Genomic DNA, 13,673 nt, shown 5'->3' with positions numbered 1-13,673 from the left:
TTTCAAAAATTATTCAGTTTAAATCTTTATAATCAAATTTTTGGGAAAAACTTTTTTTTCTTCAAAAAATAAAAAAAAAAATTTTTTCTTTTTTTCAAAATTTTTTTTCTTCAAAAAATTTTTTTTCCTAAAAAATTTAGTTTCTTCAAAAAAATTTTTTTTTAAATATTTTTTCTATAAAAATTGTTTTTGTTCAAACATTTTTTCAGTTAAATCTATATAATTAAATTAAAAAAAATTGTCATAAAATTATTTATTTTTCTTCAAAGTTTTTTCAGTTTACATATTTTTATACCCAGGCCTATTAATAAACTAGCTTTGAGAACAACTGACGGCAATGCCCAAACAACTTGGATCACTTCACTTGAATCTCTCCTATTTTTAATTTTTTTTAATGTAATATTGACCCGCGGCGCCAATTCTTTGAAAATTACTATTGAGTTTCCATGGAAAAAACGCATTTTTTCGTAAATTTAGCATAAAAAGCTCATAAATTTAATCTTATCTTTTCACTTCTCTTCATAAATGATCAAAATGTGATATCTGCCTTCTAGAAAAAATTATAATTTTTACCATTTTTGATTGGGTTCAGGGTCCCACTAAAATTAAAAAAAAAATATATATATTTATTTTTCAAAATTATTCAATGGCGCGCTTTTTATATTTATTTATTTACATTCGATATTCGAGCCTAAAACTTCAATCAATTTGTTATCGAAATTTTTAGGCAACCCAATATATGTGACACGATGTTAATTTTCGCCATTTTGGTAAACTAAAGATTGAACGCGGCTGCCGTAGCCGAATGGGTTGGTGCGTGACTACCATTCGCGAGTGCGTAGGTGCGAGTCCCCGTGCATTAAACAGCAAAGTGAGCGGATTCGAAACCTCGCGCATGAATCGTTAAATGATAGCAAAGGCTTTTTTCCTAGAAAGTTGTTTTCCTAACGGTCGCCCCTGGGCAGGCAATGGCAAACCCCTGAGTGTATTTCAAGCTCTTAAAAATTATATGCTATTCGTTGGCAGCATAAAACTTTAGGTTCCTCTAATTATCAAAAAATATCAGAACGCGCAGCCCAAATAGGAGGAGGAGTTCGGCCAGACAACGAATAAAGGATGCAAGCGCCAATTATGAGTATATAATATAATATATTATATAAAATAAATATATAAAAATTGGGCGAGTGCCTTTCGCGTCTTTTTAAGAATCTCTGAGAGTGTTTCAAATCATTTTTCTGATACCGCTTAAGCAATTATTAGTAGAGAGTAAATTTTTTCTCATAAATTTGCTTTCACTTCTTCTTCCAGAAGCCTAAGTGAGCTCGCAAACTCTGCTCACTTGCACAGCCTTGGATTTGTTAGTTGATACAAAAAAGTGCAAAACAAACGGCAGTGTCATATTATGATTTGTTATCACTTCATATTTTATGCCGCGTGCAAGCATTCTCGCAAGCATAAGCGCAGGTCAAATAAGAGTCAATAAATATCAAAATAGCATATTTTTGCCAATTAGTTTTTGGCTTTCGGTGCACAGATGCAACGCCGGTGATAAGTATAAAAGACGCAACATGCAGCACAGCACTGACCATTCCTAGGAAACGGCGTCGGAATGAAGCTGGCATTAGTAGTCATCGTAGTCGCTTTAAGCGGCTTCGTTGCAGTCGCTGGGCAGGTTTTGGAGCCTGCCAACCAGCAGGTGAAATATGCGGATAAGGAATTTTTGGAGAAACAAAAATTTTTGCTCGAAATCGTTTACCGCATGGAGAACCCGCTGTTGTTCGAAGAATATCTGAAATATGCCAAGGATTTTCATTTCGACAAGTCTGACTACACTGTGAGTATAAATGAAACATAGTGAGATGATGCCTGTGCTAATGTGTAGACACTTTCATCCAAACAGCAATATGACCAATACATGGAGACGTTCCAGAAGGCCTACACATCAGGCTACCTATTACCTAAAGGCGAATTCTTTGGTGCTATGGTAAAGTCGCACATAACCCAAGCGTGGGGCCTCTTCAATTACTTCTACTACGCGAAAGACTTTGACGCCTTCATGAAGGTGGCCAGCTGGGCACGTGTGCACGTCAGCGAAGGCATGTTCGTGTATGCGCTCACCTTGGCCGTGATACACCGTGATGATTTCGAAGGTCTGATGTTGCCAGCAATCAATGAAATTCTACCGCAACACTTCTTTACGAGCAAGTTGATACTCGAAGCGGAGAAATTCGATTATGACGTTTGGAGCAAACAGATTATGTACGAGAAGGAGTATAAGGACTTGCTCTATGCCGACAATAAGGACTCATATAACAACTATCCACACATCTATACCAAGGACTGGAAGACGTGGCAGTGGTGGAAAATGATGGGTCTGGGTGAGCATTGGTATCATGAGAAGAAGTACATGCTGCGCGATAATATCGAAGAGTTCAGTGAAGATGCCACCAATATGGATTTGGTCAATTACGTCAATTCCACGACGAACTTATTCTACATGCCGACTGATTACACGCGTGACTTAGAGTACGATAATGAGCACTCGAAATTGTCCTACTTCACCGAGGACGTGGACTTGAATGCTTATTGGTACTATGCCAACATTGATTACGCCTTCTTCTTGAACAGCACCAAATATGGCTTTGAGAAGGAGCGCCGTGGCGAGTATTGGGCTTACAATTTACAAACAATGGTGGCCCGCTACTATTGGGAACGTTTGTCGCAGGAGCTCGGCGAAACGCCAGAGTTCTCCGGTAGGAGCGTCTACGTACAGGGTTACAATCCACAATTGATTGGCTATAATGGCATCGGTTTTGGTTATCGTCAAAACAATTTCGATTATAAAAGATATGACAAGCTGCATCAGTACAATAACTTTTATGGCTATTATACGCGCGTTACTATGCAACTAGATCAGGGACATTTTACAACCAACAACGGCACAGTTGTTAATTTGCGTAAACCAGAAGCCATTGAAGTGTTAGCCAATTTATTGGAATGCAACGCGGACTTATTCGACTCATATTTCGATACATATTGGCGCGTGCTCTCTCACACCTACTTTGCTAACGCAGATGTCGATGCGCTGCATTTGCTGCCGCACACGTTCGTCAATTTCGAGACAATGCAGCGTGATCCCTTCACACACAGCTACTATAAGCGCTTCCTTCAAGTGATCCTCAAATTTAAATCGTTCCTGCCACCCTACACCAAAGCTGAACTGCTACTACCTGGCGTAAGCATTGCGGATGTCCAAGTCAGCGAATTGGTCACCTATTTCGACTTCACCGACTTTGATGTGAGCACTTTGTTAAATGATAAAATGCTTTTCGTAGATGGCGAATTCATTTGGCACACGACACTATTGGCGCGCCAACAACGTCTCAACCACAAGCCATTCACATTCGATTTCACCATAGTGTCGGATAAGTCACAAAAGGTGGTCATACGTGCCTTCCTCGGTCCGAAATTCGATCAAAACAGACGTAGTCTTTCGTTGGCGCAAAATCACGACAGTTTCATTGAAATCGATGAATTTATCTATCAGTTGGCTGCTGGCAAGAATACAATCAAGCGCAGCTCGCAGGACTTCTACTGGACTATTGATGATCGCTCCACCTACACCGAGCTCTACAAGTCGGTAATATTGGCCTACGAGGGTGCGCATCAGTTCTCGTTGAATGCAAGTCAGCCGCATTGTGGATTCCCCGATCGTCTTTTATTGCCTCAGGGTTGGGAGAAGGGTTTCCCAATGCAGTTATTCTTCTTTGTCGCACCCTATACTGGTGCTCATGAGCACTTCCCTAGCTACACTTCGTATACGTGCGGTGTTGGTTCGGGAAAACGCTACATCGATGACTTACCATTCGGCTATCCAATAGATCGGCCGATCGATGAAGTGGAATTCTTTGTTCCCAATATGTTCATGAAGAATGTAAAAGTGTATCATGAGGATAAGTTAGAGAAGTACTTTGACAAGAAGTACGAGAATTTCGGCAACTTCGATTATGCATATTAATTGTCATAGCGGTAAGAATTATAGGTACGAAGAGAAAATATGTGATAAATATGTAATTTATTGTAAAATAAAATCAGTCTTCCAATGATGAGATCTGCTATGGATCGGTTGTAAGTACATCTGAGGTTAGGTTAGTTTAAACGGATTTCTCTTAGAAAGGTAAAGGTTTGGTAAATCCAGTCCACTCTTCCAGCGAGACTATGTTTAAACTGTCCGGCTTCGCCAAGAAGTGGTTACACTCAAATCTCTAAAGCATCTTCTTAAATCATCCCAGTTTTTAATGAATCCAATCAGGTCTTCTAGCGAGACTGTGTCTAAATCAGAAGATCTCAGTGAAAATCAGCGACCTTCTAAAGTTTCCTGATTTACCTCTTTGATCGAATATACCTTTCTTCAGAAGCTCAAACGCATTCTTCAACCAAAGTTTCCGTCTCCTCAAGGAAGTGGTTCTCCCGAAATCCCGGAAGCGCATCTTTACACCATCCTCGTCTTTAATGAATCATTTCAGCGAGACTATTCCTGAACAGCCCAATTAGTCGAATAAATGGTTCACTAGAAAGCCAAGCACGTTCTTAAACCGTCCCGATATTTGGCAAACTCAATCCGCTCTTCCAGTGAGACTATGTCAGAAATGTTTAGCTCCTTCAGGACTGGTTCAGTGGTTATTCAGAAATCTCTCAAGCGTAATGTTAAATAATCATGGTCTTTCACGCATCCAATCAGGTCTTCTAGCGATACTGTGTCTAAACCTGAAGATTTTGTTGAAAATCTGGGACCTTCTGGGGTCTCCTAAATTACACCATTGTTCGAATTATTATTTTTCCAGAAACTGAAGTACATTGTTAAACCATTGGAACCGTATCCGCCATTTCAGCAAGACTATGGCTGAAATATCCGGCTTATCCAGGAAGTTGCTAACCCAGAAATCTCTGAAGTGTCTTCTTAAATCATCCCAGGTTTTAACGCATCCAATCAGGTCTTCTAGCGAGATTATCTCTAAGGAAGAAGATCTAGGATCGGTGGAAATCAGAAACCCTCTGAATGGTTCACATTGATTTTAGGAGAGATGAGAACAAGTTCCCCACGCGACATCACAACGGGCTATGAGCCTGAGTGTGCCTCATGGTGGACAATCACTACAACGTAGCTACCAACTCAGCTACTTGTATAAGTGGTCTTTCAGAAATCTCTGAAGCGCATTCTTAAGTCATAGCGACACTCTGCCAAAACTGTTCAGATCTTCCAAGAAGTAGTTTTTCGGAAATCGAAGACTCATTTCCGAACTTAAACACGATCTTGCAGGCTGAACGTAAGGCTTTCTTTTCTTAAAAAGATATTTGAAGAAGCTATCGCAAAATAATCTTTCCTAAATATTTGGCAAATTCAACGATCTTGATGAGACCTATGAACCACAGGTCTAGTGAAAAGGGCAATCCTTCACACACTTAGCTCGGTAATACACAGAATCACATACCTCGGCAAATTGGTTTCTGTAAGTGGCTCATCTCAGGCTGGAATACGGTCTTCGACCTCCAAACGCTATACTTATTCGTTTATGTGATAGCGATTAAAGGAGTTTTTGAAGAAGGGAAGCAAATATGTAGAACCCAGAAAAGATACCTATTGGGTAAAGTTAAAGGAGAAGAACTAAGTGGATGAAAGGCTAACACTGACGCTAGGGAGGATTACGTTACGTGGGATCAGGCCTTCGTTGTCAGTACTCTTATATAGTTTTCGAATAGAGAAGAATGACGCGCGGGGATAGAAATATGATTTGGTATTACTATCTATTAACTCGATCATTAAAATTAAACCTTTGTCAATGATGACCTTAAAAAAGGGATTCTTTAACTTGAGCTCGATTCTAAGAAAGTCTCGGACTAGAAGGATTCTAAAGGTGTATTATCATAAACTCTTTCAACAAGCAGGGAGGTAAAGAGTCCGACCTGCTCACTACACGGAGACCAGCAGTTGATGCACTTATAATGCCAGACAGATAACTTCAGCGTACCCGCTTCGAGGTATCTTCGTTATACAGATGACTATTTTCCTTTAGTTTATTTCTATGATATAATGACAATCTAATTGCCTTTGTGAGCATAGCAGTATAAAGTAGTTCAACGCTTGCCCAGACAAATAACAAAAAAAAACTATCAAATATGAAAATCTAGCAGAATCTATTGAAACCAAATATCGCGGTTAGCAATCCAATCGGCAAAGCTAACAGACAACTAACGAAAATTTATTTTATGAGAAAATGTGAATCCAATACCAATGATTGCTGCCACAATGATGGCACAACGGCATTTGTTGGGTTTCACGCAGTGCACACAAACCCGTCTCGCTCCGTCCTGTGAGAACTGTGTGAACTGAGTTCGAATTTTAATATTTATTTTTGCGGTTAAGTTCGAACGAAATGCAATCATCTACTTGCTACATTGTGTGGCGCGTATGACAACTCAACCGCATGAACACACACACGCACACACACACACACATGCACTCACACAAACGCATAAGCACAAACAAGAGATTTGTGTTGGTGCATCACTACCTTATCGGTTTGTTGCACTCATTGCGCTACAATTCGATTCAGCTTCAACTGCAACAATAACAACTACAGCTTTGGCTTTGTGGTTCCATTAATAATGAACGTACGCATTCGGTGCTGTGCGGTCACTGTGGGTTGAGTTGAGTAGCGAAAGCGTTAGCAATGATTAAATGGAGGCGAAATTATTTTAGACCTGAAATGCAGTTAATGCATGCCAAGCCAACCAACGCGGCGGGCAGAGAGAGGTGTTAGAAAGACATGATAACAGCAGGCAACAACAAAATGGACTGAGTAATTTCAGAAATGTATTCGATTGGGACGAGGGGCATCTACTTGCATTGCGATGAGAAATTATGTGCAGGCAGTGGGGTCATTTCGCGTAATTTATGGAATTTCATTAGTTTATAAAAAAAACACGAGGATTGTAAATAGTTTGCACTGTTAAGGGAACTTCTATTCAAAGATTCGATAATAGTGAAACGAAGAAAAAATAGTAGAAACATAAATTTGGGCATGAAGCATCAAATAACAGAAAACAATATTATCTTATCACGGTCGCGCCACGGCTGACAATGGCAAACCTCCGAGCAGAATTCTGCTTTGCAAAAGCTTCTCATAGAAAACATCTACCGTTCGGAGATGAAATCAAACCATAGGACCCCTTATTTGCAGTCCAATATTCAAACGCACTTTGCAAATTGGAGAAGAAGCTCGGCAAGCGATCTAAAAAATGATCACTGACATATTGAATGCAGAGACTTTTGTTATCAAACTTAGAGGCTAAAGATAGAACTGCGGTTTTTTCACCACCTTCATGGTAGAGTGATGCATAAACTGTAAGCTTACGTTCCTGAGGACAATAACTATGTAGATTAGGCCGGGTCGATTTGTGGGGAGGCAAAAAAATCGCCCATTGCTCTGTGAAAATCATATTCTAGGGATCAAAATAAGAAACTTTACCGAAGGAACTATACCTCTAAAACGAAACTGATGTCTCCCAATTTGGGTCGAACTTTTTAGTTTCTTTTCTCATGTAAAGGCCAAAAATGGTGATATTTTGAAATGATTGTATGGGGAACCCCCCATGGGAGTTCCAGGGAGTGTGCCACTAGCATGTGTGGATCGGCCGTCCAAAGTTAGTGGGGGTCGGTCATACATTTGGACTCGATTGGAGCACTCTTAATGGGTCAAAGTGGGATTTTTCGTTCGACCAAAATTGGGGGACATCAGAATTCGTTTTAACGGGAATAATTATCGTCTTCAGCAGCTTTAACTTTCATTTTTTGCATCACTCTACCATGAAAGGGGTTTAAAAGCCAGCCTCTGAGGTTGATAACAAAAAACTCTGCATTCATAATGTCAGTCATCCTTTTTTTCTCCTCCAATTTATTATGCGCGTCTGGATATTGGACTGCAAATGGGGGCCCTATGGTTTTAAGTCATCTCCGAAAGGTAGAGGTTTCTTCGCGAGATGCTTTTTCAAGTCAAAATTTTCCACGGAGGTTTGCCATTGTCAGCCGTGGGGCTGAAAAAGAATAATTTTCCTGTCGTCTAATGCTTAATGTTTACTGTAGCCAGATGCACATTTTTGCTTGTTAACCTAGCCACCGAGATGAAAGTGGGCTTTCGGAATCAATTTTTTATTGAATAAGCGCACGATCAAAAGCGCACAAAACATTGACTTTGGAAAAACGTTTGCAATACTTCCGAGCGTTGCTCAACCGTAAAGCGATTCATTTCTTTCCGCAAAGATATTATGCTGGCTTTCTGTTGACTCTTCTAGCGGGAAAGAGCTTTCATTGTCAAAATTATTGTTATTATATAAGGTTGTCAAAAAAGTCTTGCGGTGTTTTTATTGAATTTTCAATTGTTCATAAAATTGGCTATAATAATGCGATTTAAGTCAAATATGCGCCGTTTTGTTCGATGACGAGTTCCCAACGAGATGCCAACTTCATACTGTCCCTCTTATAGAAGCTCGCTTCCCTATTGTCAAAAAACTCGGAGAGCCAATTTTCACAGGACTCTCTTGTGGACAACTTCCGACTACCAAGCTCGTTCGCCATGGACAGAAATAGGTGGTAATCACTTGGTGCGAGATCCGAACTATACGGTGGATGCAAAAGAACCTCCCATCCGAGCTCCCGGAGCTTCTGGCGCGTCACCAAAGATGTGGGTGGCCTGGCGTTGTCCTGATGAAAGACAATTTGGCCTCTGTTGATCAAAGATGGCCTCTTTTGCATGAGTGCTGCATTCAAGCGGTCCAGTTGTTGGCAGTACAGGTCCGAATTGAGCGTTTGGCCATAGGGGAGCAGCTCATAGTGGATGATTCCCTGCCAATCCCACCAAACACACAGAAGAACCTTCCTGGCCGTCAATCCAGGCTTAGCCACCGTCTGGGCAGCTTCACCGCTTTTCGACCACGACCGTTTGCGCTTCACGTTGTCGTAAGTGACCCACTTTTCATCGCCAGTCACCATCCGCTTAAAAAACGGGTCGATTTTGTTGCGATTCAGAAGCGATTCGCATGCATCCATACGGGCAAAAATGTTTTCTTGCGTCAAGTCGCGTGGCACCCATACATCGAGCTTCTTTTTGAATCCAAGCTTCTTCAAATGGTTTATAACGGTTTGATGACTCACGTCCAGCTCTTGGCCGATGCTATGGCTGCTACTATGCCGGTCTCTTTCGATCAATTCAGCGATTTTATCGCAATTTTCGACGACAGGCCTTCCGGACTGTGGCGCATCTTCGATCACCTCTGCACCAGAACGAAAAGGTTGAAACCATCGTTGTGCGGTGGAAATGGAAACTGTATCGGGTCCATAAACTGCACAAATTTTATTGGCAGCATGAGATGCATTTTTGCCTTTATCGTAGTAGTACTGTAAAATATGCCGTATTTTCTCTTTATTTTGCTCCATGTTTGCGACGCTATAACTCACGAACGACTAAAAGCAAACAACAATTAATCAAAGACGTGTTAGCACGTGAAAAGAGCTTTCCAAAAAGCTCTAGCGTGAACCGATGCGACGAATACAACTAGAACTACGCGCTTGCAAAGACAAGCTTGCGGAAATACCGCAAGACTTTTTGGCCAACCATATATTTGGCGTATACCTTCTGTTAGGTGTTTGGCCGAGCTCCTCCTCCTATTTGTGGCGTGCGGCTTGATGTTGTTCCACAAATGGAGGGATCTATAGTTGTAAGCCGTATCCGAAGGCAACTGGTTTTTTTATGAGGATGTCTTTCATGGCAGAAATACACTCGGAGGTTTGCCATTGACTGCGAGGGGCGACCGGTATTAGAAAAAAACTTTTTCTATCAGTTTGCAGATTCATGCACCGAAATTCGAACCGACGCACTTCCGAATGATTAAAAAAACTCATAGTGTCCACCTTGTACATACTTGTGTAAATGATGTCATTGCTGACGGATGATCTGGACATTTTCCTGATGATTACAGAGCATTTGTTGTTGTGATCAATAATTCGCTTGTTTTCTATTTCCATTTCTATTTCCATTTCTACATCAGCTTATCAATTCCAAATTTTCCATCTACGCAAATCTAAATAATCGCAAATTTCTATGCGCATCAGCCAGCATCGGAAGGGAACGGGGCGAGTAATCATTTGTGGAGCAACATAGGTCGGTCAGCACATTATTAACCCGTTCAACACTAATTGCCCATACATTTGATATGTTGAACTTGTAATGTCTATTATAAGTTGCAACTATGATTAGCAGGCAGCAACGTCAAAGCGACACGCACACAACCAAGCGAAAACAAAACCAAAAGTAAACTGGACAAAATGCGTGTGCCCACCGACAAACCAGCGTCCTAGCAAACCAACAACGGCAACTCTTTCTCATGCCCTTCAGTTAGTTGACCAAAACGCACACGTATCAATTATAATCAACATTAATTTGTGCCGGATCAGAGCGAAAAAGGGGAGGGGATTATAAGTGGGCGGCGGCGGGTTGAGGCCTTCGCATACACCTTTTACTCGTTTAATGAAATGAAAATCTGTTTTGGTTTCATGATGGGCGTGCCATGGAGTCTGTACACGTACACACACACATACACACACACACACGCATACATATATGAATTAACAAATTCTCTATTTTCAAGGTGTTTGAGAAGTTTGCCGATAGTGTACCACAATAGCATCAATGTGCGGCCGAAAAACTATCTGCTTGCTGAGCAGATAATGACTGGATGTAGCAACGTAACAAAAGCAAGAGCTACAACAGTAACAATAGCAGATAAAGTGTAGCGCGCATACGAATACGCAAGTTAAGCGAGAGTAGTGTAAGAAAAATTAAAATGAAAATGCGATAAGAAGAGAAATGTAATTTCTATTGATGCTGCAACTGGCAGGCCATTTATCATCCAAACTAATTGTATCTGAGTCGACGATGCGACGAGCAAACGAACAGACGCATGAACAAAGGGGCGGTTATGAGGCGAGAGTGTACATACCTAAAAAATTAGGAGGTCAAAAGGGAGTGCGAGGCAAGAGGAAAAGAGATAAATTGGAGAGTAAACATGGCGTTGATTTTAATCCGAGCGACAGTGGCGATACAAAAACATAATAAGTAATAACGTTTAAGATACGAGCAACGAGCAACAAAAAAAGGAAAACGAAAAACGTACAACAAAAAAGTTAATAACAAAAAATACAGCAATGACTCAGTAAGTATAGCAGCTAACTGTAGTATGATTCCACTGTGAATAAGAAGGAGAAGGAGATTAGACAACCAGTGTTGCCAGCAGAAAAAAAAATTAGAATTCCTAAGCCTTGACATCGACAAATTGGATTTTTAATTACAATATTCAGTTATGTATGTAGTTAGAAATAGTGGACGTTTGAGAAATAGCGACTTGGACTTCTCAATGTGGCGCTGGAATGTGGGTTGCAAAAGTGGCATTGTGGTGTTCCTGGGTATACAGTTACAGCTGTGCAAATATACTCAACGCCGACTCTTGGGTCGCATTCGTGTACGTTGGATCATAGAAAAAGTAATTCAGAAAGTATGGGAAACCTCGGACCGTTAATCGGATCTCAGCGAAATTCAAAGAAGCAACTGATCGGCTGACGTAACTGAGGCCATGGCGGCGGTTTGTTTGAGAAAAAAACTGAGATTGTGTTGGTGATATAGTTAAAGAAATCAACTCATGTTGCTTCGTTGCTGCCTAAACAATGACTGATTGGACGAGTAGGTGAATGCGTAAGAAACCATCGTGCAGAACTCGGCTGCCGAATCTCCTGAGTGACGTGACAGCCGAAGTTCACCTCATAATTTCTTTTTTCACTATAGGTAAAGAGTAAACCTTGTAAATCTAGCATCCTTGTGGAACAAGCAGGCAGAAATACGCGGGCGAATACCCAATGAAATAACAGCCGATAAGCTAGGATAAAGAGAGAAGGAACTTTAGCGGAGCCGCTTAGATGTATTCGGTTTAAAAGTACAGGCATGAAGCAGTAAATAATAAAAAAAACTGCGTGTAGCGTAGTACACATAACAGAAGTGAGACTTCCAAGGCAGACAAAGAAAGAGGGAGAGACCCGAGAGAGAATGAGAGAGACACCTGAGCGAGAATGAGAGCGAGATAGGCCTGAGAGAGAGAGAGGGAGTGAGAGAGAGAGAGAGAGAGAAAGAATATATATCTAAATAAATTCACAACAGTTGCAGAGAATACAAATAGACAAAATTTACAAAAAACGGAGACGGGTCGACCGGTATAGATAAACACCGGACGCAAACCGTCACAACAACGCGCACTACTCCGAGCGTTTATCACCCGCACAAACGCAGCGATTCCAGGACCACAGCAACAGCACAAATTACCGCAAGGCAATACCAATAAATCCGACGCCGGAATGGTTAGCATTTTGTAGTACGCACAAGCACTAGCCAGGAAACGGAAATAAGCGCCAAAAAGTAGGCATCCAAAAGAAACACCAAAAAATTGGGAACGAAAAACGCCCCAAACAAGGCACCAAAGAAATATAACGCCGAAAAGTAGGCACCAAAAATATATTTCCTACAAGTTTGCACCAACAAACAAGCGCCAAAAAGTAGGCAGTGTTATTTCTTACTAGAAATTAGCAACCACAAGGAAAAACTCAGGAAAAATAGCCTAAGGTGTATCTAAGATATACCTATATAAAGTATAGCTCTCTCTCTCCTTTTCCTCTACGTTATACTTTTTTTCTCTCTCGCGAAATAAAATGCCCAAAACGTTGCATGGCCCTGAAATTTTGCTCTCCATTCTCGCTCTTCCATCGACGCCTAAGAAGTTTCACTTCAAAAAGTTTTTTCTCAACGCGGTAGACAATGGCTTCCGAGAGTATTTCTGCCATGAAACATCTCCTCCAACGACACACACCACAAAAAGAAGGAGCTCGGCCAAACACCTGAAAATAAACAGTTGAAGCGTAGGGTGCGCGGTATTTCAGGCATGCATATATGTGGGTTTAACTTCCCGAAATCATTATTTTTCTTTCTGCTCGTTTTAATATAAGACATAGAGGACTATAACAAGAAATGAAGAGACATGCAGGTATCGTCACTATATGTCCAAATCCCACCGATTTAGAAATGTCTAATTTTTTTAAGTGCGACGGTTCATTTGTTCATAAGATGCGCCGTGAATTGGAAGCATCCGACACCGTCCGATCTGCAGAATTTATTCAACAAGTGCAAGCGATCATTGACGAGGATGCTTCAAAATTAATAAGGGCCCTTGCAAGGGAGATTCTAGTTTCTCAGCGTCCTATCCATCTTACATTATGCGCAGAAGACAGTTGTCGGAGCAAATACGAGATCAGCAAGAACAGTAAAAATTTATGAAATTTCATTACAATTTGTACAAAATGAATTTATATTCTCAAGTTGTCCCTAAATGCAACATGCATCCTGTATATATGTATGATGTGCGGCTGCAGGGAGGCGTCTATCTTGGGAGATGCTAATATCCCGCAGCTCAAGAGCAGCGATGGACGATGCAAGGCAAGAAAATCATTGGACCATACGAAGTCTCTTTCAGCTTCCATGTAAGTGAGCGTAGACTAGGTATCAGATTTGTGGTTGGAG

The 13,673-nt window shown here is 40.9% G+C and overlaps 1 protein-coding gene across 1 annotated transcript; it reads left to right on the top strand.

The window, feature by feature from the left end:
- Positions 1 to 1,609: 1,609 nt before the first annotated feature.
- LOC129248672 (arylphorin subunit C223-like) lies at positions 1,610 to 4,053 on the top strand. The gene is made up of 2 exons (XM_054888303.1): positions 1,610 to 1,834; positions 1,901 to 4,053. The coding sequence occupies exons 1-2, from the start codon at positions 1,610 to 1,612 to the stop codon at positions 4,016 to 4,018; spliced, it is 2,343 nt and encodes a 780-aa protein (XP_054744278.1). The 3' UTR covers positions 4,019 to 4,053.
- Positions 4,054 to 13,673: the final 9,620 nt, after the last annotated feature.

The sequence above is a fragment of the Anastrepha obliqua genome, chromosome 5 (assembly GCF_027943255.1).
Source record: "Anastrepha obliqua isolate idAnaObli1 chromosome 5, idAnaObli1_1.0, whole genome shotgun sequence".
Lineage (NCBI taxonomy): Eukaryota > Metazoa > Arthropoda > Insecta > Diptera > Tephritidae > Anastrepha > Anastrepha obliqua.
The sequence above is the reverse complement of the archived record's forward strand: the minus strand, read 5'-3'. Positions and strand labels throughout refer to the sequence as shown.

Excerpts from the sequence above, each read along its gene's own strand:
- LOC129248672 (XM_054888303.1), top strand. The coding sequence starts at position 1,610 with ATGAAGCTGGCATTAGTAGTCATCGTAGTCGCTTTAAGCGGCTTCGTT. Across the intron at positions 1,835-1,900 it reads TCGACAAGTCTGACTACACT|CAATATGACCAATACATGGA; the intron begins GTGAGTATAAAT and ends TCATCCAAACAG.